Genomic DNA, 16,207 nt, shown 5'->3' on the forward strand with positions numbered 1-16,207 from the left:
AGCCCGTGGGCTACGCTGTGTGCGGACGCGAGGTTTCCCTAAGGCGCCGTCGGGAGCAGGTGGATGACTGTCTGCCTCTGAAGAAAATTTGATTCCCCATGAGGCCACTCGTCCTGTCCTATGGAACACGTCACACAATATAGCATTTGTTTAAAACAGCACCAACAACAAAACAAAAACCAGGACACACTTACAGGTAGTGTCCCACTGAAGAACTCTCCGCCGCCGCCGAATCCAAAAAACTATCAGCTGGGATCGAGTTCTGCAAACCAGAAAGGAAGAATGCCAAAGGCCACAGCTGTTCCACAAAACCCGAGTCAATGGGTTTAGAGTTACCTGGGACAACAACCCACATCCAGTGCAAGGAAATCCAGATAAGGTCTCCGGAATTTCCTAGAAACTGTTGGGCGAAGGGGGCGGGGTGGGCGGTGGTGGAGTGTCGTGTGTGTGTGTGTGTGTGTGTGTGTGTGTGTGTGTGTGTGAGAGATCTATTTTCTAAGTTCTGAAATGCATGAAATAACAATTCAAGAAGCCTCCTCTATCTCCTCAATGAATTTTACTTCTCTAGCTCAGGATTTCTCACCTGAGGGCTATTGACATTAGGGCCAACATCATTCTGTGTGTGTGTTTTGTTTTTCGGGGTTATTTTGGGGTTTTGGTGGGCGGGGGCGGCCTGTGCATCCCTGCTCTCTGCCCGATGCCAGTAGACCACTACCCCATTATGACCATCGAATCTGTCACTAGACATTGCCCAAGATCCCCTGGGCGCCAAAAATCATCTCCAGCTGAGAACCACGGATCCAGCTGTTTAAAGAATTCTTTCAAAAGGAGTCTCTCGTCGCCGGTGCATTCCAATTGCCTGGCTCCAAGCAACTGTGCATAACACCCTACCCACCCGAACGCTCCGGCTCCCTAGGCTTGCTTCCTGGCTGCTTGGCCTCCTCCGTCACAGGGCCGCACCCTAGTAAAAAGATGATCACTATCTGTGCGAGATAGCAGCTAATGTTCTCCAAATATGTGGAAATTCCTTTGTCAAGTGCTATACAAACGTTAGTTATTTTTACTTCCCAAAGTATTTCCTTTCAAAAGAGGGTAGACCTTATGGCAAATAAAAAGTTTATTTTCTGGTGAATAAAGCCATGCCCAGAATCCCAAATTACTTGGCCTTGTGAAAAAAAAAAGAAAAAAAAAAAAGAGGAGGGGGGGAGGAGGAGGGGGGAAGAAGGGGGAGGAGGAGGGGGGCGGAAGAGGATGAGGAGGAGGAAGAGAGGGAAAAGTGAAAGAAATTGAAGATAATTGGATTTGAGTTTTAACTTTGATGCTAACTAGTTCTGTGATTTCAGAGCATGAAAATTTCCTAAACTATTCCTAAGTTTACTTCCCTAAATGTTCTCATTCATAATATAACAGGTTAACTGCATATTTTTTCTAGCTTTGAGATTCTGGTAGCCTCTGCATATGGAATCTAACATGGATAGCATAGGGAGTTAAGAAAATATAATTTCATCCCAAAATAGAATGAAATGGATAATCTGTGCTTTAAAACCCCACCAGAAGAGTTGTTTGTCTTTGTCACAAGGCAGATTCACCCACAGAGTCACCTGGGCAAATTTGTAACTGAGTGTTTTGGGTGAGTAGTGAAAGCCAAACTGTAAAAACAAGTGTATGATGGAGAGTAACCATAGGAAATACCTTTCCTCCTTCCTCATCTTGGCGTCTGCTTAACCCATCATTTGCCAACAGCCTCTATTACATGTTTATGTAGTAAAATGTTGTTCCATTTTTATTATGCTAAGGGCTTAGGGGAAATATATGAATATTGCATTTCAGCCATTTGCAACAAGTCTGAAATCTCAATTTTCAAGATTCTTCCATTCCCTGTTATATGTGAAATCCTTAACTAAGGCTATTATATCCCTTTGGTTTTAATATCTCTATGTAACAGAAACAAGGGAGGAGACCAAGATGGCGGCGTAGGTAAACACCGGAGACCGCTGCCGCAAACAACCATTTCAAAAATACAACTAAAAGACTGAACGGACATCACCCAGAACCACAGGAAGGCTGGCTGAAGAGAGACTCTACAACTAGAAGGAAAGAGAACAGCAAATCGAGGCTCAGAGGCGGCGCAGTGTGGAAAATACAAAGGTACCGAGGTGCGCGCGCAAAGTGGGCTGGTGGCTGAGGGCTCGGTTGTCGTTTTCTGTCGGGAGTGAGTCTCAGACTCTGGGCTCCAGATCCGGGCGAGTCTCTAGGGACCCAGACTCAAACGGGAGAAGCGGGATTATCCGGCATCAGTTGGAACCTGAGGGCAACTTTCTCTCCGAGGTTTGCAGCGGTTGCCGGGGTTCTGAGAAGCAGAGCCTCTGGGAACGGGACTGAGAGCAGCCATAACTGCTCCCTCCGCCCGCCCTGTTGATCCCGCCCCGCCCAAAGCCTGCGCACAGCCATTTGCCGGATCGCCTCAGGCAAAGGCTGGATTAGCGCCTCCCCAGAAGGCAGACGTTTTCCGTACAGCTGATTCCTATAGCCAGCCGGCCTGGGGGTCAAATCCCTCTAGTGTTAACTACAACAATTAAGGCTTGGCTAGAACAAGACTGCGCACAGAGACCACAAGGGGGTGCACCAAGAAAGCATAAAAGATGCGGAGACAAAAAAACATGACAGAAATGGAGGATATGGAGCTAAGAATCGCAATTTTGAGGGCTTGCCATAAATTTGTGCAGAGCCTCACGAAAACTAATGAGACCCTCGATGCTACGATAAAGAAATTAGAAAGTAAGCATACACGGACTGAAATAAAGAATATTATACCCAATAGCAGACCAGAGGAGTACAATAATCAAACCAAAGATTCGACAAAAAACACCCAATTGGAAAAGCAAAATGAAAAAAGAATCCGAAAGTGTGAAGATAGTGTAAGGAGCCTCTGGGACAGCTTTAAGCGGTCTAATATCAGAGTCATTGGAGTGCCAGAAGATGAGAGACAGCAAGATATTGAAAACCTATTTCAAGAAATAATGGCAGAAAACTTCCCCCACCTGGAGAAAGAAATGGACTTACAGGTCCAAGAAGCGCAGAGAACCCCAAACAAAAGGAATCCAAAGAGGACCACACCAAGACACATCATCATTAAAATGCCAAGAGCAAAAGACAAAGAGAAAATCTTAAAAGCAGCAAGAGAAAGAGGCTTAATTACCTACAAGGGAATACCCATACGACTGTCAGCTGATTTCTCAACAGAAACTTTGCAGGCCAGAAGGGAATGGCAAGAAATATTCAAAGTGCTGAATACCAAGAACCTACAACCAAGATTACTTTATCCAGCAAAGCTATCATTCAGAATTGAAAGTCAGATAAAGAGCTTCACAGATAAGGAAAAGCTAAAGGAGTTCATCACCGCCAAACCAGTATTATATGAAATGCTGAAAGGTATCCTTTAAGAAGAGGAAGAAGAAGAAAAAGGTAAAGATACAAATTATGAACAACAAACATGCATCTATCAACAAATGAATCTAAGAATCAAGTGAATAAATAACCTGATGTACAGAATGAACTGGTGATTATAATAGAATCAGGGACATAGAAAGGGAATAGACTGACTATTCTTGGGGGAAAAAGGGGTGTGGGAGATGCGGGAAGTGACTGGACAAAAATCATGCACCTATGGATGAACACAGTGGGTGGGGAATGAAGGGGGAGGGTGGGGTGGGAGCTGGAAGGAGGGGAGTTATGGGGGGAAAAAAGAGGAACAAATGTAATAATCTGAACAATAAAGATTTAATTAAAAAAAAAAAAATCTCTATGTACTAGTGAAAGTCAAAGTTTTCATAACTGAATTAGTAGCCTAATCACTTCTGACTGTATGAAACAGATGATCAGAAATGATATAAATTAAAAGAATGCTCATTATTGAGATATAAGAGAAGTTATGAAACAAGTCATTAATTATTACACAAGTATCTAAAAATTTTAAATACCATAAAAACAAAAAGCAAACCAATAAACCATGAATTTTTCTAATTTAAGTGGGTTTAGTTATTATTGTTTTGATGTTTTAGAGTACTTCTTGACCTTTCATAAATCTAGCTAAAATGATTATGTCCCTAAGCTAAGGACATTACACAGTTGTTGCCATGTGGAATGGGAAGTCCTACTGTCTTTGGTTTATTTAGCATCAGTGTCATTCAATACAGGTGTGTATCATTCAACTCAGTTGACTTCAATATTCACTCATTAATATAAAATATATATATATCGAATATTTCTTATGTCTAAGTACTATGCTGTAGAGAACTGAAACATGGGACAGTCCCTGTCCTGGAGGAATTAAGTAAGGTGGGGAAAGGGACAAGGTAAGACAAGTCCATAAACGTAAAATACAATATAATAAATGAAAATAAGACTCAAAAAATGGTAAAGTCTTATATTAGGAGAAGCTTTGCTATCTAATGAGGAGGGAGAAGGACAGAGAAACAAAAGACACCACTATTGAAAGACCCAGAGTAATAGGAAAATCAAGATCTTATACACGCCTTTTAAAAAGATAACACTTTTTATCAATTTGAATGAGTGAAGAACACAGAGAAAAGCATGGGCTTATTATGGGAACAGCAAGTAGTCAACAATAACTTCAGAGTAGCATATTCAATATTTAGAGTGTTAGTCATTTGTCCCACTTGTTTGTGTGCCCTTGGGTGGTCCTGTGCTAGACGGGGGATGTGTAGGCAAATGAAATATGGTCCAGGAGACGTTTTATTTTGGAGAGAGGGGGCAGGTATATTTGGAGCTTGGAAATTTTTTCTAATAAGAGAAAGACGAAGACTGAATCCAAGAGAAAGGATATCAGGTTTTTTCTCCTAAATAGAGCAATAAAATTACCCATATCTTTTCCTCACTAACTACCCAATCAAATCTCTATTTCTGTTTATGTAATAAATCTCAGCTACCACTTTTAATTCATATCCACACGTGAATACCTCTCACCAGGTCTGGGGACGTATCTGTGCTGAGCTCCAGAGAGTTGAACTCCAATGCTTCTTCTATCCAGTCTTGGACTCACTCTGATTGAGATTTAACTCCATCACAGCTTCAAAACAGCCTTTATCAAGGTCACCTGTTAGAGCCACTTTGTTAACTGCAAAGGTGAGTGTTCATTCCTTGTCTTCCTTGACCTGCCAACCAGCATTTGATGCCACTGAGCATTTTCTCCATTTTGTCCTCTGGGCTCCTGACCACTCTAGCTTCTCTGCCTACACACTGGAGCCTCCTTCTCAGTCTTCTTTGCTGGTTCTTCCTTATCTCCCTGATTGCTAAACGTTGGAGTCTCTCAGGCTACACTTAGTATTTTACCTCTCTCTGCCTGGGTTTGAGTCCTAGTTCTATCACTTGCTAGCTGTTTGATCAGAGGAAATTAACTTAATTTCTCCAAGATTCAATTTCCTTACCTATAAATTGATGATAATATAAGTAGCTACCTCTTTTAGTGGTTGTGAAGACCAAATGAATCTATTTATGTAAAGCGCTTAAAACATGCCAGGCACTATGTACATGAATTCTTTGTACTTGTTCTTATCATGTTCTTTATCACTCACTACCTATGTGATTGCATCTGGTCTCGGGTGCTTTAAATTCTGTTTATACACTGTCAACTCTAAATTTGTCTCTAGCCTAAACCTCTGTCATAACTCCAGAATCATATATTCAACTATTAGGCTCAACACCTCAATCTGATTTTCTAATGATTATTACACATTGAACATGCCATAACTTTTTATGTTTATCTAGGTTTCTTCATTTCAATATATGGTAACCTCACTATTCCAGTTGGTGAGGCTTTCTTTCTACTATTGATGCAATCCAGTGGGAAATCCTCTCATTTCTACCTCGTATCCAGAATCTAACCACTTCTCACCTACCCCAATGCTACCACGCTAATAGGCTCTTTTCCACTGATATCTTCTCAATACTGCAGCCACCGTGCTCCTGAATGTATATATTTTAGCTGTATGACTTTGAACAAGAAACTTAACCTTGCTAAGCTTCACTTTGGCCATCTGTCTGTGAAACAGGAAAGTAGCAATATCCTCAGATTACTGTGAAGATGGAGAATGCTTGCAAAGCATATTATAGATTACTGGCAGCTTTTTGAAAATGAGTAAGTGGTGGCTATTAAAAATTCAAACTATTTTTTTGGATGGAGACTGCCTGTAGTTTCTTTATTTTTAAAAGTATGGAAATTAAAAAAAATAAAAAACTCTGAAACGGCGTTGGATTCCATAAATACTGTCTCTCAGGCCAGGTGCGCAGCTAGAACACAAAGATGGAAAGAACATGGCTCCTCCTTCAAGGATGCCACAGGCCCAATGTTAGCAACAACGTAGTGTTGGGTTAATGTCCAAATGAGAAAGGTAAAACCAAAGAGAATAACAAACTTTTCCAATAACCCCAAAGAAGCCCTATAGATGAAAATTGAGTTTATGAATAAAAAATCTTACAGTTATGTATATGCCTCTATCTTCCTTTAAAATTGATAATCCACAGTAATTAAGGTTTAAGAAATGAGATTGACATAGATTTAAGTGCTTAATGGTTAGTGATAGCCTTTATTTCTGCCACATGGAAGATACCGCTTTGTTTTTTCCCTGTGTTGGCTGTTATTTCTTGAGCTGTGCTTGTTTTTTAGTTTAGTAGTTTGTATGTATCTGGGAAATAAAAAAGATGGAGGAGTCAATTCAATTAATTCAAAAGTCTAAAATAGACAAAGTTATTTCTGTTAAACAAAAAACATAAAAACTAAATATGCATAAAATAAGTGATTATAATAAGTAAAATTACGCTTATAATCCAGCTTTTTTTCTTAATATAAGAATAAACATCCTTTGGACAGATAAGTTTTTGTTTTTTATAGGTTGAAGCAATGTTAAAGGAACCTCTAAATTTCTTAAAATTTTTGTTTGAAGGTATTTTTACCCAGGTAAGAATCTAATAAATCAAGATATCAAGATTAAAAGAGTATGGGCTTTTATTCTGTAAGAATTATAGATATATCATGGAATTACTTTGTATCTAAACTGAGTCCTAAAATAAGTCATAGGTATTACAAGCTTATTGAAATAAGGGGCCAAATAACTTTCACATTACTTCAGTTGTAATATGAAGTCTTTTTTCACCATTTAAAAAATTGTCTATCTTTGCCCATACATAAGCAATTCACAGTTTAAATATTTGAGAGCCACTTTTTAAAAATCAGAAGTCAAGATTTAAATGTGGTATGTATATCTTTTTTTGCCCTTCTTTGTATTTATGTTAATAAGACCCCAATATTTGAAATTTCATTGCTATAAAATATATCAATCAAAGGATGAAATCGCAGATATTGGGTTATCTTTAAAGGATTTTCTCTCTCTAAATTGTACACTATATAGGGTGGAGCAAAAGTAGGTTTACAGTTGTGAGTACATGAAACAAAGTTTATTCTTATATTATTTTTATTAATTATTGTATTATTTTCCATACGAACAACTGTAAGCCTACTTTTGTCCCACCCTGTTTTGAGAGCTAGCAGGACTTGGGATTCTCTCTAAGTGGATGTAGGAACCAGCACATGTCATCCCGAGTGCCACCCTTTCACTGTCCACCACTACCATCTATAATAATAAAAGGGTAATATGCTAATTAGACCAGACACCCTTCCAGACGACCTTTTGGTCGACCTTCTGGATGAAGCCAGAGCTGCGAGGGAAGTCAGGGTCCGGGGTGCCAGAGGGAAGCCAGTGCCGGCAGCCAGGGGAAGGAAAGCCTACTCTTGCACAAATTCCGTGCATTGGGCAGAAAAACCACAAAAGCATAGGCACAGACTAAGCAGTGTATGTGAAGGCTAGGGGGTTATTGTGTGTGGGCATTTGTTATTTTTTGGCCACAATGTTTTCCTCTGGTGCATAACCTCTGGTCCATGGTGTGCATCTGGATGGGGCTCTGTGAATAAACTGAGTACTCAGCGCTAACCTAGCTGGCTTTGGTGGCAGCATGACAGAACGGGTAAGAGAAGGGTGGGCACCTCCATTACCATCAGAGCCCTGATGACATGCGCATGAGGTTCCTGCCAAGGCCACTCCTGGTTCTCCAACCTTCTCTTCAATTCTACAAACTCAGCCCCTAAGTGTACACATGTATGCATGGGTACACACACACACACACACAGTAGCTATGTTGTGGGAGGCTGCTGAAAGAAGTTTCATTCTTACGTAACTCACTCACTGTCAAGCTAGTGTCCCAAAGAACGTTAGAATAGTAAGCCTGGGCCACCTGCAGGTTATGCGCTGCACATAGGCTACAATGTGACTAAACCGTGCGGTGTACAATTTACACAACTGTATGTAACAGCCTAGGACAGTGATGGCGAACCTATGACACACGTGTCAGAGGTGACACGTGAACTCATTTTGTTGGCTGGTTTTTCTTTGTTAAATGGCATTTAAATATATAAAATAAATATCAAAAATATAAGTCTTTGTTTTACTATGGTTGCAAATATCAAAAAATTTCTATATGTGACACGGCACCAGAGTTAAGTTAGGGTTTTTCAAAATGCTGACGCGCCGAGCTCGAAAGGTTCACCAGCACTGGCCTAGTAGGTGCTCTATAAATATTGGTATAACTGTGGTATGAGAGAGGGAGGGTTTGGCTGTGTTGGCTAACCTAAGAAAGCAGGTTGGGAAAGAGTGTGATGAGGGAAGCAAAGAGGAAGAGGAAGAATGAGAATGAAAGAAATCACGTAAAAGCAGCTTCAAGTAATTCCCGTCCAGTGCCTTATCCGAGGCTCCCTCTTTTCCTGTGGACTTAGAGCAGAAACCACAACCAACCCTCAACATTCCAGGCCCCTCTATTGTCACTACAATAGAAGCAATAAGGTTCAGTGTGAAAAGATTCGATTTTCTGACAACTTTTTGTGAAAGTGTCGTGTCTGTCCTTTATATCTATAGGAATTTATAATTGTAAAAAATTACCTGTAGGTTGTCTTACATGTCGTTCATCCATTGGTCTTTGCTTTTCATGTTTTACTTTCCTCTCCTCACATCCGTTCCCCTGAGAAAAGGGGAGACAGATGAGGCACAAGTTCGAGGGAATTAGAAGAGGCTTTGACATGAGGGGAGAGAGACAAAGGGCAAAAAGGAAATTAGTGGGGACAGGGGAAGAGAGAGGGGAAGTGAAGAAGAAAGAAAAAAGTCACAAGCAGGAGAGAAAAAAAGCACAGAAAGAGAGGGAACGTATTCTGGGTCTTAAATTCAAATGATGTGCCAGCCGTCTCATCAAAAATGTCTTTATTCTTTCCAATGGAGCCCGTCGTTAAGTTTCACAAACAGGTTTCCTTTAGGGTCCTCCCACCCTCTCTCTTTTTAGCCTCAGTTTTATCAACACAAAATGACCCTGGCCATTTAGGATTCTGAGGAATTTGATTCGTAATTGGAAAAGAAAGGCTAGTGGGGATGGGGAGGACACTCCCAGTATTTCATAAGAATTTTCCCCTCTCTTCTTTCCTCGAATCTCTATTCTTTGTCTCATTCCTTTACACATTTGGAAAATACCATAGGTTCACAGATAAACCAACTTTTTTTCGGCAAAGTTAAAGAGAAGAAAGGCTAGGAAGGTAAGACATTGAAAGTCAAGAAGGAAGAGAGATGGACCCAGATCCAGAGAGACAAGGTTAGCCTCGGCCCTAGGCCCTGCCTCGTAGCCTTTTTGTAAAAATGCATTTGAAGTGCCTCTTTACTCAAAATCTTACTGAGAAAGGAGAAAAAGTGTGATTCCTTCAAACTACTGAGAGATTTGAGAGAGATGAATTAGAAACCGTGCCTGCAGCTGGCCATTGCCCAGCAGTGGGGTGCGTGAGAATCTGAGAGGTTAGTAGAACCAGGGGTTCGTTTTACTGCAGTGGGAGCACTCATTATTCGGGCTTCTACGAAGAGTAGAAATAGGGTAGAAATCAGATTTACAGACTCAATTTTAGTCTACACTCAGTCTAAATTCAACGAGGGATTATGATTCCACGAATCTTTGCTTTTCTTGGGGGAAGGAGTGCTCAGTGTTCGTAAGAGGGGATGGAAGGGGAAAACGAAGTGATTCAGAGCAGTGTGAAAAAGGGGAAGGAAATGCTAATCAGAGGGAAAATTGAAAAACTATACAATCCTAAGTAATGAAAAATGGGAAGATTGAGGAAAGAAAAATGGAAAGAATGAGAAAGTACATGAAAGAAAACAAACAGGGAAAAAAATTAATACTTTTGAGAAACCTGCATGCTGGACTTGCATCCTATACTGTCCTTGGGACTTAACATGCTCAGAGTGTAATTTTGCTGCCCGGGGGCTGTCCTTTGCTTTGCTCCTCATTCCCAGAGCCCTGTTCTAAGCTGCCTCTATATTTACAAAGATGGGCCACCAGGACCACAATCATATCAGCTTATAAAGTCCTAACAGTGGAAAGGGCCCCGAGACAGCTAACCATGCCCCTCCTTCCCCCACCCATATGCACACACATTTGACAGTTGAGAAAGCTGAGGCCCAGAGGGGTTGAATATGAAACAGAGGAAGTGCAGTTAGAGGTCAAAGCTAGGGCTTTTGATTCTAAGTTCAGGGTTTGATTGTTGACTTCTTCACTTTCCCAAACTCTTCCAATTCCTTTCCCAGCTTGAATCATGGACTCACTCCTTTCTAGTCGTGTTGCCTCTCAAGCTGTTGTCTTCAGTTTTTGTTGTTGTTGTTTTTTTTCTCTTGCCCCCACGGGTAGTCAGTCCATAAGTCTTGCTGACTACATATTCATGTCCTTTTTATCTCACTGCTTCTTACCTGGTTCAAACCTTGGCACCCTTCACCTGGACTATTAGGATTTCCTATCTCTAATCTGCTCTAGCTTCTCTTAGAAATTGCGATTGTCCTAAAACATAACACTAATTTTGTCCTTTCTGCCTTTGCATGGCTCCTCCTTTCCGACCAAACAGTGATGTCCACACTCCCTACCATGGTGCAGGACCTCCACAGGCTGGCTCCTGGCTTGCATTCTGGCTGCACCTCTCTTTGTTCCTGTATTGACCATGCCCAGCACTATCCCACCCCTTTGATTTTGTTCACACCGTTCCCTATATCCAGGAAATTCTTGCTTCCCCCTTTCTAACTCAAAGACTGCCTCCTTCATAAAGTCTTTCATGATTTTCTCTCTCTCCTTCTTGAGCTAAAAGTAGGTCTTCCACTTTTCTCTGAAAGCTATACTATCACAAATTTATGTTATTTGTGCATCAATACGTGTACGTATTGTTATTTATTTCGTTTTGATCTCTCCCAGAGCCTGCCAGTACTTCATATATAATAGATAGGCACTGGATGCTTGTTCAGTTGAACAAAATTGAGTTTGTGCCAAAAGACAGGTGAAGGAATCAGTCACATGTAGGGTGAAGATAAAAATATTGATTTCCTACATTAATTTAAAATGTCATTGGCTTAAATAAGGAGCATTCCAGAGTACATGGAGAATGTACTAATTATGTGCTAATGTACTATGCGTTAGTGATAAGGCTGCTGCTAGATTGACCCTTCCCTAGAGAATGAGAGGAAATATTTGCTGATTGGACATTTCTGGAATTTCTACAAATTCACTTTGATTTCTTTTTGAAATACAATCTGGGGTAGAAATTGATAGATGAAAGTTCTATATACTGCAAAGGAGATTTTGCATTTTTATTATAAACTACGATAACATTTCCCTACGAAAGTCTCAGGTTCAATACAGTGGATTGTAACATAGGTGAAGCCACATGAGGTGAAGTTGATCTGGTACTTGGACACTAATGCTCGGTGGGAAGGCCCGGAGACAAATTCCTCTTGTATAAACACCTATCCTCTAATTATTTGCCTTTTTGAGGAGGATTTTTGCAAATGTGACTACAAATATCTTTTAAGTGTTGGTTTTTAAAGCAGAAGTATTCCTCCCCCCTCCCCTCCACTTAAGTCCAGCGAAATGTGCCTCTATGTTCCTTCCATGACATTCTTTTATGCGCATGACTGGAGCTGAGGTCTGCTCCACCCCCACGGTAACTCAGAAGTGGGTCAGCAGCAAGCCAGGGAAGAGCTCTCCACTGGTGCCTATAGGACGACCTCCACGTCCAAAGCTTGGGTTACAATTTTAAAATCCTGAGACATGAGAATTTGTGAAGAAAAAACTGCCAAACAAAACACTAAATGGAATCACCTGACAGCAAAGCAGAGGCCCAAGCTGAAAGCAGGAAGAAAAGGGGGCGATGACTTCAGATTTACCAAGACATGTACTTGTGGACCACTCCCCTTTCAGCAAGGACCAGAGGCCCTATTGTTTGGGTTCTGCCTGCAGAGCTAGCCTGGGAGTGGTTCCTGCCCAGGGAGTTAGATACGGGGAACTGGGAAACCGAACCCTACCAGCACAGAAGAACGTGAAGCGAGGCCCCCTACGTGAAAGGCTCTGGGGAAGAGTTTCTGAGCGCAGGACTCAGAAGGGAGCAGAGGCAGGAGAGGGACTGCGTCAACACATCTCGCTTGATTCCTTCGCTCTTAACTACTCTGCTCCAGGACCCAGAGGTGACTACCAGATACCAGGGATCACAAAGAAATGTAGTGGAATCTGTTCCTTACCTGAAGTGTTTGAATCAGTCCTCATGCTCCTGTAAAAATAAACAACACATTTCAAAACATTTGCTAGTGTAACCACAAATATCTAGAAAAGCATGACTGGGTGTGCGGTAGCTGCCCACTCTCGAAATGCTTTGTAGGTAGTAACGAAACGTGTTTGGTACATCTATGGCATTGTTGATTATAAAACAAATTAAAGTAATTACCTAAATTTCTCTAACATGCAAGCTATCCCACCTGCAAAAGCCATATTAATAACATATATTCTATTTTTATTACCTGCCACTCAATGAGGCTGGGGCATCCTCTCCCTGCTTCCTCTCCAGCCCCTGAAAACTTACTTGGGGTTTAGACCGAGAGAAGCTCAGGGCTCACCCACAAAGAGCCGGGTGTGTTGGGAATTGTAGACTTTCATAGAGACCTAGGGGTAGCTCCTAGAAAGGATGGGTGCCTGGGGTTAGAAGTTGTCCAACTCTGCTAGCTTCTTCGTCACAGTCTCGATGGCCCAGACGGGGCCACAGAGCCTGGGAAACTTGCCAGCCCCCAAGATATGCCTTTTTGATATGTTGATTATTTTAAGCTGGTTATTTTTAAGAAACAAAAGATTCAGAAAGAACCTTTGAACCACCCCGCCCCACCCCCCTTACCTGCCTAAAGGAATTCAGACAGAAAAACCTACTCAAAGGAAAATCTGCTCGCCTTAGTGGCATGTGATCTAAGCGTGGTAGGAAGGAAGAAGCCGAGCAGAGTCAGGTTTTAGATTCCCCTCTGAGTCCCATTGTGTCTGGGTGTCCTGGCAAGATTTGTTTACCAAGTGTGAGCTCTTTCTCATCCGTCTCTGGATTGCCCACTTTCCTTCTGATGTCCCAGACGCCTGCCCCCCTTCTTTTGGTCTAGAATGGCATGTGAACCTGAACTGCCCAGTCTGTCCTAGAGTCCTCTATTCTTAGGGAGCCCCCACATGTACCTATGTAATAAATTTGATTATTTTCTCTTGTTAATCTGTTTCATGTTAATTTGATTATTAGACCAGCCAGATGAACTTGAAGGGTAGAAGGAAAATTCTTTTTCCTCCCCAACACAAGTGAATAACATACACAAGTTATTATTTTTCTTATGGTGTAGTGGATAAAATAGGAGAGAAGCTGTCAGTTTTTCAGACTATTTCACTTTCAGAAATGCCTTTGGATTAAGAAGTTTGTTTTCTGCACTCCTAATTTTAAAAATTAATAACAATAATGAAAATACTTATTTTCTTAACCTCATTGGCATGCTAAAACATAAACCTATGTCACTTAATTTTCACTAAATCTGTTTCTTCATCACGTTTTCACTAATATTTTGGAACTTTTGCTGTTTGAGCAAAAGAAAGTATTTCAGAAAAATAATTGCCCTTAGATAACATATTCACAGATAAGTACAAAGACATAATTATGATCCATTTCAAGGGTTCTGGCAAATGCATCCAGTTTAAATTCTAATGGATCTTTCCAAAGTAAAGGTTAAGTTAGTAATTTTCTGAGGAGTTTGCAAATAAATGTTCACAGAGCCTGAACTAAATAGGTCTGGTGATTTAAATGAAGGTTAAGTTTAATGACAAAAGTTTTGAAGAGACTGAGAAATATCAGGTAAATGTACTTTAAATAGGTGTAAATTAAAATAAAGCCTGTCATTATCCTCCACACAGCAAAGGGAAGAGTCACAGTATCGCTATTATCAAGGTATGAAAAGGAATATAAATGCTTTATAAAGTAAATCCTTCACTTCAGAAGGACCTAAAGTGACATTATAGACGGCTCCATACTCTTTCACTCATCTAGATTGAAATTGCTGAATTTACATTTTAAAGAGTAATGAATTTGAGGACAAAATATCTAACAAGGTCATTGTTTAATTTTTTTTTTTCATGTTCCAAAGTGCATGGTTATAAAGTGTCACTGAAATCCATGGTCTGGAAGATGAAAAATATGTAGCTCTTATTTATCACTCTCACAATGTCCTGACGCAATCCCACAAATCCTGTAATATCCTACAGATGTCCCAGGAACAAAGCACCAGCCAATTCCATTCTATTCTTAGATATTACACCTATCATTCATAATGAACATTTTCAAATTAGGCTCCAGCAAGTAATTATGTTCCTGATGCAGACTGGCAATAAAAAAGAACCCAGGCTTGATTAAATTGGGATTAAGAGGATTACTTAGAACCAAAATTTGTTTTTGCTTTGTGTTTTAAAATTTATGTATTTACTTTTCTCCCTTTTAGAGTCATCAGATAAATGACTCAGGAAGCTGAGAGACTGGAGGGCAGGCCTTGAAGAATTTCAGATGTGCTAACCTCCAAGAGTCCTTTTATCACTAAAATTCCATAAATTTTTACTATTTATATAGGGATTTTGTTTCCTATTTTTAATAGGGATCATAATAGTGAGACTAACAACAATTTGCAGAGCATTTTTCATCATATTTTTTAGCTCACAATTTTAATACTTTAAAAAGCCAATAAGAGCCAATCTAATGCTCAAAGGATGTTTTGGGCAGTGAGACTGTTCTGTATGTCATGATGGGTACATGTCACTATGCATGTGTCAAAACCCATTGAACTCTACAATACAAAGAGTGAACCCTAAGCTAGGGACTATAGTTAATGATAACATATCAATATCATTTTTTAATTCCAACAAATGTACCACACTATGCAAAGTGTCAATAGGGAAGTCTGGGGGTGGGGGAAGGGTGACAGAATGGCGTGGGGTGGGTGTATGGAGCTCTCTATCCATTTTTCTGTAAATCTAAAACTGTACTTAAAAATAAAGGTTAGCCCTGACTGGTTTGGCTCAGTGGATAGAGTGTCGGCCTGCAGACTTAAGGGTTCCGGGTTCGATTCCAGTCAAGGGCATGTACCTTGGTTGCAGGCACATCCCCGGTAGGGGGTGTGCAGGAGGCAACTGATCGATGTTTCTCTCTCATCGATGTTTCTAACTCTCTTTCCCTCTCCCTTCCTCTCTGTAAAAAATCAATAAAATATATATTTTAAAAAATAAAGTTTATTAATTATTCATTTTATTAAAAGGCACTAAAAGCTAATCTAAGGGCAAGGAAAAAAGTTGAAATGATTTAAATAGTTAACTTACATATTTTTTTCTCTTTTGAATCCAAATTTCAGAGCTCCGGGTCATTTATAAACAATTCCTGAAGAAGTCTCCCTAGAGTTCAAGCCAATAGTTTGTCCTGTGGCTCTAAAGGGGATCCTTGTTTTGGATATCGGGACTGAGAACAAGCCCTCAGGAGAAAGGAGCCCTTACTAAACTGTACTTTGTATGTAGAACTGCTTTTCATAACGCAATGGTTCTCAAACGTGAGCATGCACTGCAACCACCTGGAGGTCTAGTGCAGCACAGAATGCTGCGCCCACTCCAGAGTCTATGCTTCAGTAGGATGAGGCGGGGGCCTGAGAATTTACATCTCTCACAAGTTCCCAGGAGATGGTGCTGACACACACTGAGAACCACTGGGGTAGGAACCCTGGATATTAAGCGGTGCTTTGCTTGA

The 16,207-nt window shown here is 40.6% G+C and overlaps 1 protein-coding gene and 1 long non-coding RNA gene across 3 annotated transcripts in view; one reads left to right on the forward strand and one right to left on the reverse strand.

Moving 5' to 3' along the window:
- The window catches only part of LOC139002386 (uncharacterized), an 18,751-nt gene continuing 2,544 nt past the window's right edge, over positions 1–16,207 (forward strand). The window contains exons 1-2 of one of the 2 annotated variants that reach the window (XR_011470156.1): positions 1–379; positions 4,990–5,145. This is a non-coding gene — a long non-coding RNA (uncharacterized lncRNA). Of the gene's footprint in view, positions 380–4,901; positions 5,146–16,207 lie in introns of those variants that run through there. The other variant, XR_011470157.1, reaches the window with a different exon arrangement.
- GARIN2 (golgi associated RAB2 interactor family member 2) overlaps positions 10,124–16,207 on the reverse strand; it is a 20,841-nt gene continuing 14,757 nt past the window's right edge. The window contains exons 5-6 of the mRNA XM_070403709.1: positions 12,657–12,685; positions 10,124–10,188 (exon numbers count right to left, since the gene is read on the reverse strand). Of these exons, the coding sequence (XP_070259810.1) occupies positions 10,124–10,188; positions 12,657–12,685 (94 nt within the window). The remainder of the gene's footprint in view (positions 10,189–12,656; positions 12,686–16,207) is intronic.

Source organism: Myotis yumanensis, unplaced genomic scaffold (assembly GCF_028538775.1).
Source record: "Myotis yumanensis isolate MYYU_CA2020_CCGP unplaced genomic scaffold, mMyoYum1.0.hap1 SCAF_1, whole genome shotgun sequence".
NCBI classification, from domain to species: Eukaryota; Metazoa; Chordata; class Mammalia; order Chiroptera; family Vespertilionidae; genus Myotis; species Myotis yumanensis.